Consider the following 24,300-nt stretch of genomic DNA (forward strand, 5'->3'; position numbering starts at 1 on the left):
CCCCCCCCCCCCCCCAAACACGCATACATCCTCCAGTGCTCCCCTCTGCTTCTCCCCATCTTGGGTTCCCCACACCATGCAAGTTACTTTTTTCTTCTATTTCTCATATTTTACTTTTCTCTTCAGCTTTTTCAAGAAGCCATGACTTTATATATGCTCTGAAGTGCTTTTAGGTCTTTTTTTTCTTTTTGCACAACCTTTTCATCCAGTGATGGCTTGAACAAAAATGATGATTAAAGAAAGAAATTCAGTGTTGCTGTTCAGCTTTAGTTTTCATTGCATTCTTTCAACATACCTTTCCTGACCAAGACAGCACAGTAAGAACCATTTAGGAAATAACTCAATTAAGCCAATGCCCCAGAAGCCATAGGGGTTATAGATGCTCTAGAATGCATTTTAAAGCATTTCCCAATCTTTTAATAAAACAGTAACCTAAACAAAATTCATGAGTAAGAAAAAGAATTGCAGTCTTACTTTTTTTTTTCAATGAAGACATTAAGTTATGCCCAAGGCTTAATGTTCAAAGCTGACAAAATTGTAGCTTACAATAAACTAACAATCCAGTTTGTTGTGAGGATACATAGATCCTGTCTTGGAATACTGACTGCCTCCCTAATCCCCCCAAAAAGACAGTCACTGCCTATGCATCCCTCTGGTGTTAGATTGGGATGAAAGCAAAGGTTCAATGGCCACAGTTATGTATTTGAAGTGATTGCTGCAATACATATACATAGCATGCCTCCTCACTTCTCAACCTTAACCCCCAAAGGCAGCCACCTGTATACATGCCAGATGTGTGATTGTGAGGAAAGTGGGTGTGGTTGATAGCAGAGGCCATTATCAGTTTTATCCTAACAAGGTCATATCACAGCCCTGTTAAGGTGAAAGAGTAAATTATCATTTTTATCTCCTCATTTTTGCCCAACCAGAAACAGCTATTGTGGGACCCCCACACAGACAAGGATGAATGAGGGACCCCCTGTATCCATTTATACAGTCTGGGGAGTGGGGGGGGGGGGGCACCAGATTCTTAGAAGATCTAAGTGTCTGAATGTTCTGTGATATATTTTATGCCTTACTTTTAAAATATAATTACTTGTTAGCTGCATTTTTTACTGATACCCAAAAGAAAAATGTGTGTGTCCCGGCATTATTGGATATGTGCATTGCTACAAATCAGTGATATTTTTTTATACACACTCATTCATAAGTCACATCAACACTAGTTGTGTACTTATTTCAGCAAATACCAATACATTGTGCAACACTGGTACTGCCACACCAGATCAGTGACTGCTGTTTAGCAGTCATCAGGCAGCAGGAGTAAGTCCCTTTATCTCATGGAGGAGTTAATGACTACTTGTCACTGTCCCTGATTTCACAGATATTCCTTGATTTTGCCTCATAATTTTGCTCTGTCCTTCAAAATAATAAATACATAAAAATAAAAAGTTTTATTTGAAGACAAATCATTTAAGATTACAGTCAGTAAATCCAGGCATCATAGTTTTATACTTCTTATTGTCCAAAAATGCATGTTGATGCAAAATGTGCTATTCTAGTAACTTTTGTAAGTGAATTAGAGCAACATTTAAAATGTGATCCTCATTTGAGCCTTTATTCTGCTATTATTTTTGGCACCGAGCAGAATTCTTCAGCAATGCCCTTGAGAGTTACAGTATCTGGTGTTCTGGCAGCATTTATTAAACTCCCTGCAAGAGAAACCATCCCTGAAGATCAGAAGCATTAGCTCTTCTGAAACTCTATGGTGTGCACTGAGATTAGTCACCCTGGGCTGCTGATCTCTCTCTAGTTCTAACCTTGTTCATGTTTATTCTCATCTTTATCCTAACAGGGTCATATCACAGCCCTGTTCAGATTAAACAGTACAAGCAAAAAATAATTACATTTTTTTCTCCTAATTTTTCCCCAACCAACAGCAGCTTTTGAGGGGCCCCCACACAGTCAGGGATGATTAAAGGGCCCCCCTGCAGCCAAAGGTATTTTCAGATACCTATAGACAGCTATGTTGTTAGTTTTAGTGGAGAGGATGTCCACCAGCAAGGTTTAACTAAGCCAGGGGCATTATGTCAATGGTAAAACATTTAATGGAATTGAGAAGCCTGCTACTTCATAAACACTGTAACTATAACTAAAGATCTTTGACTTTTGAAGGAGATATAAATAAGAGTTATTATTAGCCCCCCCCCCCCCCAGTTTATTAAGCATACAAGATTGCTGTGCTAACTTTTCTTGGTTTGACAGACATGTTACAAAATATCAAGATAAGATAACTTGCTGTGGTTGGGGGCCCCCAGGACTCGGGGGCCTCCAGCGACCACAGGGTTTGCTGGTGCCTAAAGCCGGCTATGCATAGGAGAAAATGACATCATATTACAGTATACTGTAAATACATAGATTAATACAAATATTAATACACATATAACATGTAAAATAATACACATACAATGAAAACAAGATACATATTGTTACACTGAAAAATGTTAATATGTTATAAGCGTGAGAGTTTATTACTCCCTCATAAAACAAATATCAGAGTGGAAAATTCAAACAGTGGATAAGGAGAGTGAAAGGAAGAGAGGGGAGAGTGACTAATCTATTTGTTAGGGGTAATTAGTGGAGTAGATATAGTAGGCAGGAAAAATAATTAGTTAAAGCAAGATTAAGAGCAAGGGAAAAGAAAAAGAGAGAGAGAAGATGGATAAAGGTGTTAGAGAAGGAACGGAAATTTTAGCTATAAGGGTAGTAAGTGCAAAGCCAAGAATCAGAGAGGATTGTTTTTTAGTTGCAGCTCAAAGAAATGAATGCTATGTATTGCCCTGCTTAGTGCATGGATTATATTCCAGACTTTTTCTACACAGGGTTAGTACAGATTTTGACCGCAGTTTTTGTACAGCTTATAGATGTACTTTTTTGTCAGAATATTGAAGGTGATGATTTGGGAGGTTGTGGTAGAGAATTGGTACTTCTAGCTAGGCAGGAAGTGAGATTAAATATAAATTGTGTGTGTTAAGAGAAGTTGGGTACAATTTAGTTGTTGGGATAATTCTAGCCAATTAAGAGTTTTAGTGCAGAACAGTGAAGTGTTCTATGACTTGCACGAGCTGCAAATCTAGCTACCTTTTTGTAACACTGTTCTAGTTTAGATTTTTAATGTGCCTGGAGGTTAGTCAAGATGGGAGAACCATATAATAGAGAGAGTAGTAGGTACGTAGTGGCAAGAATGACTAGTGGATGCAGTAAGGAACTTTTGGGCTCTATATAGCATTCAGTTTTGTATGACTTTTGTTTTTAATATTGCCCTGTATGTGGAGATCATATTTGAGATTGTCATCTATTGTAACCCCTAGCAGTTGTGTATGGGGCACTACTTCAATTTGCATATTGTTTAGGGATGTGATCTTAAAGTTATTTCTCTCATGGGTAAAGGGATTTGTGGGGAAAAAAGGAATTTGGTTTTCTTTGGATTAAGAAGGAGTTGGTGGTTACAAAGCCAGTTTGCAATGGAATTACAGACACGTTATGTAATCTGTTCTAAATGTTCTAGATTGTCTGAGAAGCAGATTAGGCTAGAATCTTCTTATGCATGTATAAGGGATGCTTGTTGTTTAGAAGTATGAAGATTGTTTATAAATGGTAGCACTTCCTTGTTATATGCTATATTTGAACTTATACTTTGTAATTTCTTTTCTTTTTTTTATTTCATATTCTAGGTAGTCTATTTTCTCCAAATAAAATCTGAATTTCCATGTTAATGTATCAATTCTTGTTAGAAATGATTTGTTATGTGTCTTTGAATTAACAACTAATGCAGTTATGAACATTCAAGCATTTGTCCATCATGCAGCTGATAGGACACCATTCAAAACAGTCACATTCTCTGTGCTTTGTTTCATCCAGGAATTGTACTGTAATATATACAAACCTTTATTTGTACATACAAATATTTACAGCACTGGCAATAATGCCCCTTTTGTCTCAGATCAGTTGTTCCCATAAGTGTCCAGGGTGTTCTTAGAAATATCTAAACTAGTGCTTGCTTTAATATAATTTGGTAGTCTGTTCCATGCATCAGCTGCTCTCTCAGAGAACCAATTAGTGCACTTCTCATTCCCACAGAATCTTCTACATAGGTTATATGATGATTCTCTACTACTTTTTAATAATCCCAAACATTCCCAGAGATAGTTGTCTCTGAATGTCCTATTTACCTGAATAAGGTCTCCTCTTAAATATCTATAAGAGTCATTGTACAAGTTCAGATATGCTTAATCTTCATCAACATCATCTTCTTCTTTCGGCTGTTCCTGTTAGGGGTCGCCACAGCGGATCACCTGTTTCCATTTCTTCCTGTCCTCTGCATCTTGCTCTGTCACACCAACCACCTGCATGTCCTCTCTCACCACATCCATAAACCTTATCTTAGGCCTTCCTCTTTTCCTGTTACCTGGTAGCTTCATCCTTAGCATCTTTTTCCCAATATACTCAGCATCCCTCCTCAGCACATGTCCAAACCAACGTAATCTTGCCTCTCTGGCTTTGTTTCCAAACCTTCCAACCTGGGCTGACCCTCTAATATACTTATTCCTAATCCTGTCCACCCTCGTCACACCCAGTGCAAATCTTAACATCTTTAACTCTGCCACATCCAGCTCAAACTCCTGCCTTTTTGTCAGTGCTACTGTCTCCAACCCATATAACATAGCTGGTCTCGCTACCCTCTTGTAGACCTTCCCTTTCACTCTTACAGGTACTCGTCTGTCACAAATCACTCCTGACACTCTTCTCCACCCACTCCATCCTGCCTGTACACTCTTCTTCACCTCTCTTCCACACTCACCGTTACTCTGAACTATTGACCCCAAGTATTTAAAGTCATCCACCTTCGCCACATCTACTCCTTGCATCCTCACCATTCCTCCTTCCTCTCATTCACACACATATATTCTGTCTTAGTCCTGCTGACCTTCATTCCTCTTCTCTCTAGAGCATATCTCCATCTCTCCAGGGTCTCCTCCACCTGTTCCCTACTCTCACTACAGATCACAATGTCATCTGCAAACATCATAGTCCACGGGGGACTCCTGTCTGATCTCGTTTGTCAAACTGTCCATCACCATTGCAAATAAGAAAGGTCTCAGAGCTGATCCTTGATGTAACCCCACCTCCACCTTAAACGCATCCGTCACTCCCACCGCAGCCCTCACCGCTGTCACACTACCCTCGTACATATTCTGTACCACTCTTACATACTTCTCTGACACTCCTGGCTTCCTCATACAGTACCACAACTCCTCTCTAGGCACCCTGTCATATGTTTTCTCTATGTCTACAAAAACACAATGCAACTCCGTCTGACATTCTCTGTACTTCTCCATCAACACTCTCAGAGCAAACATCACACCTGTAGTGCTCTTTCCTGGCATGAAACCAAACTGCTGCTCAGTAATCATCACCTCCCTTCTTATCCTTGCTTCCACTACTCTTTCCCATAACTTCATGCTGTGACTGATCAATTTAATCCCTCTGTAGTTACTACAGCTCTGCACATCACCCTTATTATTAAAAATTGGTACCAAAACACTTTTTCTTCATTCCTCAGGCATCCTCTCACTTTCCAAGATTTCATTAAACAATCTGTTTAATCTTCATAATAACTTAAATTTTCACATCCATGAATGCCCTTGGTATATTTTTGCTGTACTGTTCACAGTTTACTCATGGTTGTTTTCTTGTAAGGTTTCCATATTGTTATCCCATACTCAAATTTGGGTTTAATATAACTAACAAAGAATGACTTCATCATTCTGATTTTCTAGACTTTATAAATATTTTTATACAACCTGATATGATGTGAAAAACACAAAGCTGCATCTACCCATACACCCAGGTCCTTAAATGAATCTACAGTTTCAATCTCTGTGTGCTGTATTAAGTATTCACCTTTCAATTTATGCCTCTCATATGCTTGATTTTTGATGTGTTTATCAGCATATCATTCCTTTGTGCCCAGACTGTCAATTTAATCAAGGTCTTTTGCAGACATGCCCAATCTGTAGCACATGTAATCAGTTTACCCATTTTCAAGTCATCTGCATACAGTCTGCAGAACACCTCAAATGAAAAAGATAGATTTGAAAGATACAATATAAACAAGTATGGGCCTAGGATAGAGCCCTTTCGGACATCCTGACTGTAACCTTGAATTTCACCTGTCCAATTGCTGTATGATACTTGACATGTTCTATTTGTAAGCCATGCTGCTATCCAGCTTATCAAGAGTACATCAATACCTAGCTGTTCTAATTAATTGATTAGTGCTTTGTGTATGACTATCAAATGCTGAAGTTAATTTTATATAAATTAAATCACAGCAGAATTCTTCATTCAAAGCTGTAATTATATTTATAGAGCATCGTGTTATTGTGGTAACAGAGCTATTTTCAACATATGCATGCTGATAGATGGTTTCAAGTCCCAGACTTTCCATTTCTGACAATAATTTATCCACTATAACCTTCTTCATTATTCTTCCACAACATGAAAGTAAACATATGGGTCTGTATGACTCGGTTTGTCTTTCTTCCATTTTCCTTAAAGACTGGAGACATGCACTTGGTTAAACCTATCATGAGGAATCTCTCCATATTTATATAACCTAGTAAATAACATATAATGGTACTGTAAGTTAATACTGAAGTGTTCTCAGGGCATTATTACTAATTCTCTCATCTCCCTATGCTTTGTTTGGATCTTGTTTGCATAGTTCTTTTTCAGTATAATCTGATTTCAGTACCTGAGGTCACCTGGCTATCACATGGACAATTTATCAACCCCTTTGTGGAGCCAAACTGCTTCACATAAGATTTTGTAACTATATAATCTGTTGTGTCTGAAACTAAATTTTAGAATCTACACAAAGTTTATCAATTTGTATATCTTTACTCCCAACACGTCTTTTATAGTTTCCTTTTATACTCTACATCTTTATATACATACATTTTCTTCAAAATTTTTTTGATCTTCTCTCATACTATATTTAGACTGTCCGGCTTGTTTATTTCAGTTTTCAAAGTCGTAGTTCAACCTCTTTTCCATTTCTATTTGTCTCTCACTTTAAGTATCTTTTTCTTATGAAATTATATCCTTTTAATGCTGTTTGCCTAGATCCTGATGTTAATCATTTTTATATTTTGCATTCAAACAATTTCTATTTCAAAACTTTCCACATTCCTTCTGCAGTTTTTCCACTGAACACATCACTCCAACTAGTTTTACGTGGTGATGTTTTTGCTTTCATATAACCTGCTATTAATCTTCTGTTTATTTGTTCAGTTTGGCAGAATAATCTAGCAAAAAATTAACGTTTATAACCCCATGACTACTGCACATATGGGGGCAAAACTTGACAGAGTAAGAGTAACTTCTTTCAAAGCACACACAATGTCTTGTATGTTCAGTTCTGTGGTAGTCTTTTTTAAAATCTGAAGCAATTGTTGTTCCTGAATATATGCTGTAAACAATTTTCTTACTAATGTTGTAGAATTAATATTATTCCAGTCGGTTTCTGGTAAATTTTAGTCCCCAGCTAATATTATTATTATTCCCTCCTGTATTTCATGCAAAAAATGTATGAATTCCTCTAGGTCATCAGAACTTGACTTTGGTGGTCTATACACTCCAACAATTGTTATATTTTCTAGGGTTTTCTTTACTGCCACAGTTATACAATCTACTGTATTGGTGTTATCATTGAACATGAAATAATTACAGGTCTTATAACAATCTGTAATCCCCATCATAACACCTCCACCTGACTTTTTCTTAGAATGTCTGGTGCAGTGAAGACATTATACCCTGACAGAATTGGTTTCCAGTCATTGTTTTTTTAACAATGTTTCTCAAACAATATCATCAATCTTACAGGAATGTAACAATTTTTTCAGTAAAAAATTATTATTAATGCTCCTAGCAGTGACAACCATCACAGATGCATCAAATATTATTATCTGTGAATTGTTAAATTTTTGAGCCAGCAAAAATCCTTCCTTGTGATTAACAAGTATTGCAAAATATCTGCTGGAAAAATGATCTTCCCTATTCTTGACAAGTGCATGCCATCCTGTCTTAACAAGCATGCTAAAAAATAGGCGCAGAGACTCTACATACTTCCAGGTTTAAAAACAGTACATCTTTCCATTTAGGTATTTACCAAAAAATATTTTCATTCACAGTGACCTGACTCTCCTTTCTATATGTGATTTGTGAAAAATATAGCCTAGCACCTGTACAAGCTATGTCATCTGCGTAGGCTATAAGTTCCTTATTAACAGTCAGAGAGTCCTCGTGGATGAGATCATTTGTACTGACATGAATAAAAACATATATGTACTTCCTTACATTAAGGCATTCTAAGGCCTTTCTTCACATCCTGTATTATTGCTCCTGGCAAGCATAACACTATCCAATGTTCATTATCTCCTCTGCAGATGTAAGTATCAGTATCTCTAATAACCGAATCCCGAATTACGAGTATCTTTACTGACCAGATTTGAAGAATCTTCGGCTTCTAATTTAGTAATAATCTATCAATTGTTTCAAAGGAATACTCTTAATTACCATTAGTTTTAGCAATCACTGTTTTTACTGTTTATTAGAATTGCAAGCACACAATTCTCATCCAGCTGGCTTTGGACATACATACCTTGGGCCACGATGTTAGCTTCTGTCCTTCTTCCCTCTCTTTTTTCTTACAATAATGTTCTTTAATCCTTCCACATTCAATTTTGATTTCACTTTTCACCTGCCCCTTGCCTCTTGTGTTCTACCTTCACATTTGGAAACATTATGCCTTTTTCATAGACTGAAGGTTTTCTGACAGAAAAATATAATTATTTTCTGTAATACATATTAACAGTATGTACATAACAATACAACTAAAAAGGACAGTATGTTATCTTTGCTTTACAGGCATTAATCAGTTTATTTTTCTTCTTTGTTATTTGTTGTGAACTTCTTCCTTTTTTATCTTCCTCTTTATGCTCAGAATCCTCAGATTGCTGAATACTTATATCCAGAATTCCAAAGTTGTCAGTGGTTATTATCAATAGGGGCTGAGTGATCTTTACTGATAATATTTATCTCTTCAGTCCAGTCATTAATAAATGTAACAGTTCAAGATGTGACAATTGCACAAGTGCAATGGTAAGCAAATCATCTAACTTTTGACATGAGGAATACAGACCACAAGTGCAAGCAATTACTGCCTTTAAATATGCATAGTGTATAGTACACTGTACAAGATACTTGTGATTTAACAAATCATTAATGGCATGTTCATTTGAGGAATCCATTTTAGATGCAAATGAATCAAGAATTCAAAAGAAAAGTATAATCAAAATCTGTTACCATAGAATTCACAGAGATTTTAAATCAACTTCCTTCAGTGAAAAGAATCACACAAACAATATGCAACTAAATATTAAATTAAGTAGAATAAAGTTGTTGCTGTGACAGCACCAGTTGTAAATGTCACACAAACACTAGAATTCCTTTATCTCACTATCACTGTCGCACCTCTTTTTATCAGTAAAGATCAATAAATTTTAAACAACACTTTGATAAATCTTCTTGATAATAAACTATCCCCTTTCTTCCTTCAAACAGTGGTAAAAAATAAAATATAAAAAAGAATAATATTCTCTTACCAGGCAACTGCATAATCAATCTCAAACCAACAAAGGACTGTTCAGATAAGCTTTGGATTCCTTTTAATATCCTTGTTTGTCCTTTTAGTTTCATTCAGTGCAAGATTAATGCAGAAATTATCTGAGCAATCATTTTACTTAGTAAGTGAAGTGTAGCATCTGTGTCAGCTCACTAAGACAGTATGGGTGACATAGTTGTGTAGCAATTAGCAAAACTACCTCAGAACGTGGTTGCTTGGTCTGGTTTCTAGATAAGGTTTCTTTTCTGTGGAGTCCAAATGGAATTTTGCTGGGTTACCTTGAGATGGTTTCCCATAACCCTATGACATGCCAACAGATGAAACGGCAATCCCCACAACTGCCAGTTGGTATACATGCAGTATGTGTGTGACTGATGGTCTTGTGTCCACTGATGGACTGACATACTATTGAAAATGTTTTTCTCTGCCTTATTCTTGTTGCATGAAAGCTTCAGCTCCAGCTCCCTAGCATACCTGATCGTGATGAATGAAGTAGCTATCAGAAAATGACTGAACGTGTGATGTAATCGAGTTTATTTTGTCTCTGGAAGCTAAAAAAGAAAATAGAAAGATAGCAACGTGTTTCTTGGAAATAAATTGATGTAGTATATATCAAAAGCATATCAGCACCAATTACTATGTCTAGGAGTACGTATTCTACAGAAAATAAACCAAATTCACTACTCGAACACAGCAGAAAACTATACTAGTATTGTGCAGTAATATACCTGAAGTTTTGTGTCATGAGATGATGTTCCCAACATTAGCTGTCCACCATGAATCCTGTTAAAAAATAAAGCTTAACATTAGCTGGTTTAGACTACACACAAAAATGCAGACAACATTTTCTCCATAAACATATTGGTCTGGCCCCTATATATTTAAACACAGAAGCTAACAACTTTTTTTGTTTACTGACACTAAATCATTTGTTTAGTCATTGAAACAAACAGATAAAGAAGCAGCCAAGCAGCACCAGTATAGAACCTCTTTACTAAACAAATACTTAAACACAAAAACTAAATAAAAACAATAAAACAGGAAAGATTACATTACTCATATAGTACAATCCTATGCAATCAGCAATATCTTTTCATTAGTTGTTCAATATGGCTGAAAAGCTTAAATTGCATCTGCTACTGTAGTACATATAGCAATGACATGTCAAACTGATGCACTTAAAATAATGTGCACAAACAAGCACTGCATCATTTCTGCAGCTTTATTTCACATTACTCCAGAGCACTGTAAGATGTTTTAATCCTTACTTTGTGACCACATATACTCCAAAGCATAATGGTTATCTTGTTATGATTACTTGTCTGTAATAGAGCCAAAAGGCTATAAGGACACTGCTGTCTTCATGTTCCCAGTTAAAAAACTCAGAATATATATATATATATATATATATATATATATATATATATATATATATATATACACACACACACACACACACACACACAACTCCATGAAATTCAGCGACTTCACAGCTATTCCACTTGCTGCACAACTCTTTCAATGACTAAAATATTTAGCCCATAATATTTAAATATGGTACACAACTACACAAATTTAATGAATATAACTAATGAAGAGCTACAAGAACAATTAGCTTCATTCAGTTCACATTAATCAAGCGCAGCTTCATTTACATAACAGTAGACTAAAGGGCCAAGCCCATAAGAGTGATCAGAAAAATCATTCACAACAGAAGTAATAAAATGTTTGTGCCTAGCTTGCAATGGTAAATGTAAGCAAGTAAGAAGGAATTGAACAAAATACACTGTAACAATTAAAATTGGTATAAAACATGCTCATACAATAAAATACTACATTGTACTGGTACAATACATTCAAGGGCAAAAGGCATCAAGAAGAGTGTATCCTGAATAAATCTCCAGATGGGAAACCTCCACTTCCAAACCAAGCATCCAACTTTATCGTAAAAGCATGCATAGTCTCTGCCAACTGTAGTGAAAAGTGGAAATACATTCCAGACCCTAGTTGTCCTCTGGATAAAAGCAAAAACTTTTACAATTTGTCTATCAGCACTAAGAAAATTATTATTAATCCTTGTGACCATACTATTGCTGTTAAATGTTATATCCTAGTCTTTCAGCCTGGACAGGTAGACCTTCATTATTATATAAGCACTTGTGTGCTGATATATTAACACTGACTAAACAATAGCTAACCAAGAGCAACTTTAACTTAATCAATTGCTCTCAAGAGACCCAGTTTTCCTAGAAGACATCTATATTATTTCTAGTCAGTGGAGCAAATTACAGCTGCAAATGTTAACTGACTAATCATATTATATAAATCATTTTATAATCAGTGACATTTCAAGGTATCCTGAATTTATGAATCTAAAGGTAAACCTTCTAAAGCAAATTATAATATTTAACTTCAGACCACTACCAATTATGAGGACTCTTAAGTCCTTAACATAAGCATTAGTTAGAAACAGCTAGTTATTCACACAACAAAGTTAACTCCTTATTAGAGGACTCAAAACAGAGCACAAAAGAAGATGACTGCCATTTTGGGACTGTGCATATAACAAACTGAAGCTCTTCTGAAGCTTTTGTTGTTCATATATATATATATATATATATATATATATATGTGTGTGTGTGTGTGTAGGAAACCAACAAAATCTAAAAAGCTAAAATCAACTATTAATTCTGGACTGTGAAGTGTTTATTTTACATTTATTAACCAGGACAGAGCACTAATATCAAATGATCAATTTCAGTTCCAGCCTGGGGGGATTAAAGTTGGAGTACAAATAAAAATAGGCCAGTGAATTCATATACAAAACATGAGATGTCAAAGTGTAGCTATGACATATGTGTAAAGCAAATTATGTGAATGTACAGAACATGAGTTTTCAGTTAGACTCAGTGTAACATAATATGCGAGATCATAACCTAAAGATTAATAATTTAATACCTCACTGTATATTCTTTACAATTTTAGTTTAACTCATTAAAGGTGTGAGATAGTGAAATATATCATGAACAGTGAGTGAAAGAGAGCCAAGTAAGAAGAATTAAGAGATCAGAGAGAAATGAATAAAGAATAATAACTTGATTACTACAGGAGAGAAAGTGGAGGGGATACCATTATGTAATTGGCTGGGTGCCATTGGCATTTGGCAAGTCTTTGGAGGTAGGATTTTAGATGTGATCGTAATGCAGGACAAAAAGTATTTTCTTTGTCAACCAATACTGCTAAAAATCAAGTCATACAGGTCTGCATCAGATCAATATCACTGCTTTATGTTTACATTGACATAAACAGGAGTGCATTGCAAAAGTACTGTGACAATTATTCAAGAGAGAGAAGCATAGAATATTAAATCAGATGTTGCTGCTGGAAGGAAAGGCAATTTCTTCATTTGTGACACAACAGATATTGATAAGACGTAATTGGCAGTGACCTAGAGTAACAGATTTTTCCTGTTAATAAGTTGTTTTCAAGAACATTGTGTAAAAGCTGCATTTCAAATGCTGTACTAGCTTTCAAAAGTCATATTCTTTTATCTTAAATGTGTTGATATGTTAGGAAGTGTGTTAACTGTCATGCTTACAGAAGTGGATTACGTTGTCAGTTTAGTAAGTAAATGCAAAATACTTTGCTTTAAATGCATTACTTTCTTTGACTACATAGAGGCAAAAGCTAAGGTGTCAATTTTTGAAGTTCTATAAAACAACTTGCAAGCATACCTCTCAACCTCTTAGACCAAGAAACCTGGATAAAGCCATAAATAAAAGTGGGACAAAGGCCCAAAAGTAGGGACAGTTTTTAAATATTGCTCTTACAAACTTGGAAATTTGATAGAATAACAGGTTTTGCATTAGCATGAATTTTCTGAAGGGTACTAAGTCTGAAACTCAAATGTCTGTCATTATTTTCTAACTTCAGTCTGGCATTGTTTTCTGTTTTCTGATCTGTTCTGAAACTGTCCCCCCCCCCCCCATTCCTGTGGTGTTCTTAAAGTTGGTAAAACTGGTCTAACAGCTTTTGTGTTATCTGATTGTTTCAAGGCTTGCTGAGTTAAAACGAGTCCCTGTTTATAAATTCCTGCATACCACTGTTAGAATCTCCTTGTGCTCTGACTGAAGAGTGCTCTTAAACAATCTGGAAATATAGCACTGATAAGTATATTTTTTTGGAACTTTAACTTTTCAGAGTTCTGCACTGTTTTAATTTTTGTTTGACTGAAATATTTATACATTTGCTGGCATTGTTTTTTTCTGATCTGTTCTGAAACTGCCCCCCCCCCATTCCTGTGGTGGTGTTATAGTTGGTGGCTTTGCAGTTGCCCACCCCTACTATAAATTTGATTTGGGACACTCCTCCCAGTCTAGTGCTCATTCTACCTAATAGAGAGAGAACATTTGAGAAGGCCAGCACACTTAGGTTCTTAACCTTGAATTATCTTCTGCTCCTCCTTTCTCCCTATGCACTTTACTTAAAAAAATTTCCTTGTGTTCTGACTGAGTGTACTTCTCAGCTGATAAGTATATTTTTGGCACATTTTAACTGTTCAGAGTTGAAAAAAACAACAACTGAATTCAGTTCAGAATACATTTTGAATAAATTGCATTTATTTAAACTGTATTTGCTTTAATTCTGCTACACACTCAAGTGTGCTAGCTTGCACTGCACTTGAATTGTTTTTAGTGCTGTTTTAGTTGCTTTCTGAAAAAAAAAATAAATCTCAGCTTGCTTCCTACCTTTCCTGTAACTAGTCTAGTCCAGATACAAATTTGCTATATCCAAGACTGTTGGTAAGCTTCTGAGCCCCCAAACCTTTCTGTGCTGGAGGGAAGCCTTCTAGCTTATCAGTGGGAGTGGTATGCACTAAGTAGCCTATCTACTATGAGAGGAGTGGTTTCTGGCTCAGACATTGTAGCTTATTGGCCATTTGGGCAGTTTTGCCATCTCTTTCAACTTTCTGGTTTAAAAGCCCATGTTTGCGCTGGTTTCCTGCCTTTCCTGTAACTAGTCTAGTCCAGATACAGATTTGCTGTATCCAGGACTGTCTGTAAGCTTCTGAGCCCCCCAAGCCTTTCTGTGTTGGAGGGAAGCCTTCTAGCTTATCAGTGGGAGTGGTAAGCACTAGGTAGCCTAACTATCACAAGAGGAGTGGTTTCTGGCCCAGAAATTGTAGTTTATTGACCGTTTGGGGAGTTTTTCCATCTCTTTCAACTTTCTAGTTTAAAAGCCCACATTTGCGCTTATTTCTTGCCTTTCCTGTAACTATTCTAGCCCAGGTACAGATTTACTGTATTCAGGACTGTTTATAAGCTTCTGAGCCTCCCCCCAAGCCTTTCTGGGTTGAAGGGAAGCCTTCTAGCTTGTCAGTGGGAGTGGTAAGCACTAGGTAGCCTACTACTACTACAAGAGAAGTGGCATCTGGCCCAGAAATTGTAGTTTATTGTCTGTTTGGGAAGGTTTTCCATCTTTTTCAACTTTCTGGTTTAAAACCTCGCATTTGCACCTTTCCTGCCTTACCTGTAACTAGTCTAGTCCAGACACAGATTTGCTGTATCCAGGACTGTTTGTAAGATTCTGAGTGGTACCAAAGTCTGCTCTTCAATTTTTTTCCTTAGATATGCTAGTTCTCTCTTGTCTTGCACTTTTACTAGCTTATTAGTTTAGCACTTTACCAGACTTCTTGTAGCAATTATTGTAGCACACAAAAGTGCTACCAGCACTAAACATTCTACAAGGAAACAGCTCCAGTACTTATTATTAATGTCCACCCCTCCAGACATGTCTAAAGGTCAGTTCCCTGTGCTTTCTTCTATTAACCTGGTGAACATGGGCATCCTGAGGGAATGTAGCAACTTCCTCATGTACACTGACAACCCTCTACTCTTACCTCCCAACACTCAGACTTGCGAGAGATGCACTTATATATCCAAATTGGAAGCCATACACTCTCCAGCCAAGACTGGAATAGCTGGTCAAGAGGAGAAGGTCAAAACTTGCACCACACCACATGGCACACACAGCCCTCCAGAACATACACCAGCAATGCCTTCACATAAAAACAAACCACACACCCACCTTCATGGAGGCTCTCCAAAAAATCTACCCAAACAGCAGAGACCTTCAAGGCAGAAATGCACTCGACCACAACACAACAATAATCACAAGACACATAACTCTCCTAAACAGTGTGCCACTCAACCAAAGCCCCTAAGGCAAAACAGCATGCCCAACACACTAGTCATAGGTGACTCGATAGTGAGGCACACTAATGTCCCACTCACTAGGTTGAATAAGGAGAAAGTAACAGTCAGCTGCCTGTCAGGAACCAGGATCAGTCACATAATGTACGCACTCAGGTCCCTCAACAACAGGTACAAGTATGACTCTGTCATTGTACATGTGGGTGTGAATGACCTGAGATGTACCTCCCTGGACTACATGAAAAGAGACATGGAAAAGGTCTCAGATTATGTAGCCCAGGCAGGTATAACCCTAGCCCTGAGCAGCATCCTACCATCACCCAGAATGATACCACAGTACAAGCAAAAAATGATTGATTTCAACAAATGGCTAGGTTTCTGGTGTCATTCTAAGGGGATCCAATATCTGTCTGTCTGGGATGACATGACTGACAGACCTCGATGCTTTGCCAGAGATGGCCAGCATCTGTCACCACTGGGCTTCCAGATACTGGCCAAGGCTCTTACCACCCCTACAGTGCCTTTTTTAGGTGGTGTTCCAAAGACCAAATTACCACCATAACAGCTACAAACAAATGCAATCTGGGGTCATGTTGCTCAGTGCTAGAAGTCTAAATCTCAAAATGCACTCACTCGAGGTACTCCTTAAAATGGAGAACATCGACATTTGTGCTGTAACAGAGACCTGGTTCAAAGCAACTGAAAGCACTCCTACACTACCAGGCTTTAACTCATTCCACACCTTTCGGCCCCAGAACTTGGACTGAAGCTCCAAAGGCAGTGGTGTTTCCATATTCATAAAAGATGCACACACCTGCAGACTGGTAGCCCAACATAACGCATCTGAGATACTTCAGTTGCAGCTAATATTGGGTAAGACAGTGATTCAGATCGTAGCCTGCTATAGGCCCCCAACCATCTCCCAAGACTCACACTCCATGTTCCTAAGCACCCTGGAGAATATTAGGGCCCAACCTAATACTCTCACACTGGGCAACTTCAACTACCCTGCCATTAACTGGGAAAACTACTCATGCACCAATACACTTGCCCAAAGTTTCCTGGAATTCATTAATTCCAATGCCCTGGACCAGCTCGTTCTTACCCCAGCTAGAGGTAGCAACATCCTTGACCTGGTCATTACTAACATGGGCGACTGTTGCTCTACACCGATAGTCAACTCCTCCCTGGTTAGATCCGACCACAAACTAATCATCTTGGAAATCCACCTCCCCCCCCCATAAAGGTAACCACCATGAAAAACTTCTCCAAAGCTAACTTTGGGCTCCTAGAAAACAGAAGTGGCTAACTTCATGGCACCCATGCAAATGGAGAATAGTTGGATGACTGCTGAATCATACACCAATGCACTGTACGAACAAGTATGCAGATGCATGGATCTAGCCATACCCAGTAGAACCAAGATGCTCTCTTCCTAAACAAGGAAGCCAATCCGGTGGTCCCCTGTCATAAACAAATTCTACAACAGAAGGAGGATACTGATGTGGAATAAGGTGAAGTCTCAAGACTGGAAAAACTCGCTTATTAGCCTCAACAAAAAGTTGAGATCCCTCATCAAATCCTCTAAAGCTACTATAAAAACAGAATTACAGCAGATAGTAAAGGCAACCACAAGGCCTTCTATAGTTATGTAAATAATCTCCACAGCAATACCCAGATTTGCTCTGAGCTACGCACAATGGTACCTCCTATACCGAGCCAACAGATATTGCCAATATACTGGCCGACAAATTCAGTGGCAACCTTACTCCTCTCCCCAATCACAATACCAGTAGATTGCCAAGCACCCAGTATTACTGCTGTACAGGTTAAAACAGCACTGTCCAAGGCCAAAAATACAGCTTCTATGGACCTGACAATATCCCTGGCTGTGTTCTATATGAACTACAGAGTGAACTGGCACCTCACCTGTTCAATCACAGCCTCACCTCAGGCTTTGTCCCTACTGAATGGCACACTGCTACAGTCATCCCTCTCCACAAAGGAGGAGCGACTACAGACCCTGGGAACTATTGCCCCATTAGCCTGACAAGTCTGAATTGCAAAGCTATAGAATGCATCATCATGGACCTAATAAACAAGGATATAGGGAATCCCCAAACTCTGGATCCTACACAGTTTGATTTTGTGAAGGGTAGATCATGCCTGCTCAACTTGGTCGACTACTTTGAGTCAGTCACCAGAGTTGTGGATGAAGGCAAGGTGGTTCATACAGCCTACCTTGATCTGGCCAAGGCCTTTGATACCATTTCCCACTCAGGAATCACAGAAAAAACTCACTAAGCTAGACATCAACCCTATATCACTAGGTGGGTTGCAAACTGGCTCACAGATAGAACCCACAGTGTGAAAGTAGCCAACTCCAATTCAGACTGCCAATCAGTCAGGAGTAGAGTCCCACAGGGTTTAAGTCCTGGGTCCTCTCCTGTTTGGTATCTACTTCCCAGAAGTCCAGGACAACATGAAGGGACTCTGGATGACAAAGTTCGCAGACAATTGTAAGTTGGGAGCTATTATTAACTCTCCAAGTAATGTTGACATCCTACAGAAAGGCCTCACTGAGACCAATGACTGGTGTCAGAACCATGGCCTTAAGCTCAATGCCAAAAAATGTGTCATCATCCTCCTTGGAAAAAAAACAGTTCCCTTGAATTACCACATCGATGGTAGTCATTATAAGAGATCTGGGAACACAGGTTGACAGCAACCTGTCTTTTGAACACCACATTGCCACTGTGGTCAGGAAGTCCTTCTATGTGGCACATCTCATTACTAAGGGTTTTGCATCCAGGAAGAAAGAGGTCACTGTCTCCCTCTACTCTTTCCTCATTAGGCCAATTATTGAGTACAATGCCCCATTTGGCATGTACCTCACTAGGCACCTGCAACAACTGGAGAGCTTGCAAAAGTATCTCACAAAGAGGATCCTAGGCCTTAAATACTTGTCCTATATGGACAGACTCAAAAAACTCCAACTCTTCTCTGTCTCATATCGCCTACTTAGAGGCGATCTCTGCTTGACTTACAAAGCCATGTCTGACCCAGCTCTGTTAGAAATGCTACATCTAAAGAAATACCAATCCTTCTGCACCACATGCTCCAGAGACCTTAACCTCAATTAATAAAACATTCTGGAGGGACAAATTCATAACCCAGAGACTGCCCATGCTATGGAATAGACTTCCCATACATGTCAAGCAGAGCACCTCACTGAACCTCTTCAAGAGAAATCTTGATGAGTGGATGGGAAATAGAAAATTCACCCCGGGGATCACTCCAGTGGCTCTACTCGACAGAGGCATTGGGAATTAAGATTGGGTGTCACAATGCCAGGGTGATCCCATGGGCTAGGCTTGTATAGGCTCCAGGGCCATTAGCCTAGTACACAACTATGAACCTATGATTTGCCACTAATTTGCCAGAAAAACACAATTTTATGAAAAATGGACCAAAAATATGAGGTAAAAATCTGGACATTCTGCGAAAATATGTACAGTTGTGAGGTATGCTTGCAAGTCTAGTAGTAACCCACATGGTTCCTGTAATGGGTGGGTTTCCCTGAAAAATATGCATTTGAACATGATCAGGGCATAACTGAATAGAGAATATGTGTACTGCAACCATGTTCACTTTGGTAAAGTGCCAATTAAATTAATTAAGTCTCCACTGGTAAGATAAAAAAAAACATTTATATGGTAGCTAGGCAACCTCTTAGTGAGATACTCACTTTTTGGCATACAGTGTTTCTACTGTGTTTTAGATGACTACCATATATATATATATATATATATATATATATATATATATATATATATATATATATATGTATATATATGTATATAAAGTAACTGCAAGTAAGTTTAATTAATCCTTAGTTCTAGCAATGTGTAAATTATGAGGAAAAACTTAAATCAATTTTGAATAATTTTTCTAGTAAATCTCATCAAGTGACTCAATGTGCATGTAATATTTGCACCTCAGGAGTAAAGTTCAACCAAATAAGTGAAACATGGAGGTATCCTGTTGGTATAAATCCTATACATCAAATGGAGTATTGCAGGGTGAAACACCATGTAATTAAAGCAAATTGTTTTTACTTGATTGCACTGGGATGAAAGAGTAGCTCGTCACTAAATGTTGCTGGGTCATCCTGGAGAGAAACAGAAGATGTATCAACCTGCTTTGCTAGAGATGGCCTACATTAATCACATCATAACTTAAGCATACTCGCTAAAGCCCTTGATGCCCTGCAGAGCCTTTTTAGGCCAAGTTCAACTACTAGACATTCCTACATAGAAAATGGTGATACGGAAAGTCCTAATTGTGACCATATCAAAGTTGCCCTTTTCAAGGCCAGAAGTCTTAACAATAAACTACTTGATCTTGAGGCTCTCAACCATCTAGAACACATCCATGTTTAAAACAGTTAAAACTAACACACCCACCAGAGCAAATGCCTCTCCGCTGCCTTTTAAATAGTATAAAGTAAATCCAAAAACGATGAGCAATGGGAGGCAACCAGTGGACTCACAATGATCCAGTCTTGTTATTAAAATATATACGAGTCTTCATTTATGCACACAAATAAAGACTCATATATATTTTAATAACAATACTGGATCATTGTGAGTCCACTGGTTGCCTCCCATTGCTCATCGTTTTTGGATTTACATCCATGTTTAAGTTGTAGTGGAAACTTGGTTTCAATGCAAGGACAGCATGCCTCCCTTTGCTGGATTCAACACTTATTTTGTATTCAGAACACTACAGAAGTATGTCCATATTTGTCAGTGATATTACCTCAATGCAAATCCACCACAACCCTAATACTGAACTTACAGAGCTCCAACTTGCTCTTAAGAACATGTTACAACCAGCAACAAGATGTGTGACTTGTTTCCAATTCTGTTTTACAAAACCTACATTAGTCTGTTTCTCCCACATGTTCAATGGACTTTGTAAACCAACGTGCACATAGCCTACTATCTTGGACCACCAATATTAACCTTTCATTTTTTTGGTTTGAATTCACCTCTCCTTAACCATTCTTACATTCGATCTTGATCAACATAACGATCTTCCAGGTGTTTGCTATACTAGCAACTACATTTATGTATTTTCCATATTTTGTGCCTTCTCATCTGGTCCTTCACCTTATATTCTTTCTTTTGTTTTTTGGCACATTCACTTGCTGCCTAATTTTTTATCTACTTCTGGTTTGATTTCCATTCCCCCTTGACACTGATATGCTTCTGCTAGACTAAGCAGGGAAGTCATTTTAGATTTATTCTCCTCGTGTTTCAAAACTTTCACCACGTTTGGGTCTTGTGAGGTCAGCAGATATGTATGCAGTCCCACTATTGCAGATCTGTCCATGTAATCACTTTCAATGAGGCCCATACCGCCTTCGGAATGGGGAATATATAATCTTGGCATGCATTGATTTTTATAAATCATTTGATGAGCATGAAGCATCCTTCTTGTTTTCCTATCTAATTTATCCAACACATTTTTGGGGCCAGCCAATCACTCCAAAACTGTAAGTTAGGACAGGAAGAACAAATTGATTTATAGCTTGAATTTTGTTCTTATATGTCAATCCTGTTTTCAGAATTAATTTAAGTCTTCAAAAATATTCTTAAGTTTTATTCGCATTTGTTCATGTTTTATTGTTGACCCTTCATCAATTCCCAAATATTTATACAGTGCCTCTTCCTCAAGTTCTTTTATATCACATTCTTAGGGTCATACGTGTTTACTAGGCTTATGACCACAAGAGCATTTTAAGAGTAGTCATGCATCCCAAATCTCTGACAAGTTCTGATACCCTTGATAAGTGTAAGCATGGGCCTGGGAGATGAACCATTTACAGGTTACCTGTGTCCATTAGAGACATGTGCCAAACCAGGGATGAATTTCCAGTTCCCCATCCAACTGTTCAAGTTGCACTTGAATTGGGTTAGGGAGAAACTCTGCTTCACATGGATGGGGAGCCTGTTCCATAGACGGGGTAGTCTCTGAGATACACACCTATCTCTCCAGCAGGTCTTATTTATATCACAGGCAAGGTTTAAGTCTTTAGAACGGGTAATTCTGGTGCTGTTTGTTTTGTGGCTATGCAGGAGGTCCAGAGTGGGGTCTGACAGTGCTCTGCATGACAGGCATAGACCTCCCCTCAAAAGCCTGTAGGAGACAGAATACAGGGATAGGGCCTTGAGCTGGTCTGCATAGGACATATTACTTATACCCTGCATTCTTTTAGTGAGAAACCTCTGCGGATGTTCCAATTGTTGGATATGCCTGGTTAGGCAGATTGTACTCAATGATAGGTCTGATGAATGCTGAATACAGTGGAGCAATGACTTCCTTGGACTTAGATGCCATACCTTTGTTTATAAGTTGCGCAACATAGAATGATTTCCTCACCACTGTAGGTACATAATGATCAAAGGCTAGATTACAATCTATGTGTGTCCTTAAGTCCCTGACTACTGGGTCAACTCTAAGGGGTGTGTTGTTAATATGAGTTACCAGGGATGGATGACTTTCCAAAGACTACTATGATGCATTTCTTGGCATTTAGTTTTAGTCCATGGCTCTAACACCAGTTGTCTGGTGTTGTATAGGATTCCCAGTTATTAGTGGGGTAATTACAGTCACTCATGAATATGGTATTGGGTTGGATGGTTAGTGTGTCTAATTAGTTTAAATACATGGTATGGGTTTCCTGGGTCATAGAGAGGGACCTATAGCTTGCAAGGAAGTGGTATTGGATTTTACCTATGGTGATTTGAACATGGAGTAGCTCAAGTGCATTGTCCTGTTTGACCAGCCTTGAAGTATATTTATTTTTGATGTAAACAGACACCCCTCCACCTTTAGTCCCTGCCTGTGAAGTAGCTGGTCTAAATGTGTGGAAGGCATTATAACCTTGCACTGTTGGTGTGCTCTCCGAGGCTTTAAACCATGTCTCAGTGACTGCACTGACATCAGCATTCTCTAGGGTAAAGAGAGCTTCTGGGGAGTGGAGTTTTTTTGTCTTGTACCAAACTGATGTTTTCTTGGTGCTGCAGCTTTCCTGCTTTAAAGGTTGCTTTTGCACTTTTATCAAGACCGAATTACATTCTTCTATCATCTCAAAAAAGTTTTGACTACTTCCAGTTGTGCTTTCAGTTTCTCATCTGATGAGCTATACAGTTTTAAATCATTGACAAAGAGAAGTTGAGAAGTTTTTACACTGCGGTTTTCTAGGAGCCAAATTATAGTCATGACCTAATTTGTTAAGCAGACAGCTTAATGGGTTAAGGGCAAGGCATAAAAGCAACAGTGACAGAGTGTCACCCTGGAATATCCCCCCTTTGGATTTTTATCCCTGGAATAATAATTTCTCCTTTATCATGGCTTAACTGCAACGTGGTTTGCCACTGTTTCATGGCTGCTGTTATATAGTTTATCAGTGCAGGGTGTTATCTTATACATTTTTAAGTACTCTTTTTATCCATGAATGTGAGATACTGTCAAATGCGTTTTTGTAGTGAATCCATGCTGTACTTAAATTCTTCCCCTTTTTACAGTTCTCCTCTATGACTTTAACAACAAATGATCCTTTGTTCCATATGACTTTCTTTTATTGCTCTTTTGTTCTATTGCATAATTGACTTTTCTTCTAAATGACTATAAACTCTGTTGGCATCAATTACAGTATATAGTTTATACGTTGTAGGAGGTCAAATTATTGGTCTATAATTTTTTGGGTAGCTTGCAGGTTCACTCTTAAGTAGGATCATTGTTTTCCTGTTAGCCAAGTTGGCGTCTTCATGCAAAGACGTTAATACTTTTAACCAGAAGTTAGGTACTGCATCTGGGCCTGGGGGTTTCCAATTGGAGGCTTTTCTTAACTTTGTTTCAATTTCTGTAGGTGTTACTTCATGCCATTTCATGTACCTTTGAGCTTCTTATTTGTTCTTTTACTTTTTCTATCCATTTAGCATCTTTGTTATGTTCCACAGGATCTTCAGAAATACTTCTCCAAAATATGTCTACTTCTTTTTTGGTGGTCTTTCCATTCCTTTTACCTTGTTTCCCAATTATCTATAAAACTTCATCAATAAATTGCTTATTTTGTACTTTTCCTTTATATTTATCTGTGTATCTTCTACAGTTTTCTGCCTTTGCTGATAGTTTTAGTTTATTGTTTGTGATAGTGCACGATAAATCCTGATCCATTATAATACTGTGCATTGCTTTTATCACATCTATCTTTCTGAATATTTTGGTTCTGCTTCCTATTCTATACTCTTCTAACAGTGACGATTCTTG

At 37.9% G+C, this 24,300-nt stretch overlaps 1 protein-coding gene across 5 annotated transcripts in view; it reads right to left on the reverse strand.

Annotated features, from left to right (window-relative positions):
* The window catches only part of GAL3ST3 (galactose-3-O-sulfotransferase 3), a 508,852-nt gene that overhangs the window by 275,231 nt on the left and 209,321 nt on the right, over positions 1-24,300 (reverse strand). For 3 of the 5 annotated variants that reach the window (XM_044075823.1, XM_044075825.1, XM_044075824.1), the window contains exons 2-3: positions 10,477-10,531; positions 9,729-10,299 (exon numbers count right to left, since the gene is read on the reverse strand). In XM_044075823.1, coding sequence (XP_043931758.1) covers positions 9,729-9,822 — 94 coding nt within the window. In that variant the 5' untranslated portion in view covers positions 9,823-10,299; positions 10,477-10,531. The remainder of the gene's footprint in view (positions 1-9,728; positions 10,300-10,476; positions 10,532-24,300) is intronic. The other 2 variants (XM_044075826.1, XM_044075827.1) reach the window with 1 other exon arrangement.

The sequence above is a fragment of the Protopterus annectens genome, chromosome 6.part1, assembly GCF_019279795.1.
Source record: "Protopterus annectens isolate FY-2018-M chromosome 6.part1, PAN1.0, whole genome shotgun sequence".
In the NCBI taxonomy this organism is placed as follows: Eukaryota; Metazoa; Chordata; order Ceratodontiformes; family Protopteridae; genus Protopterus; species Protopterus annectens.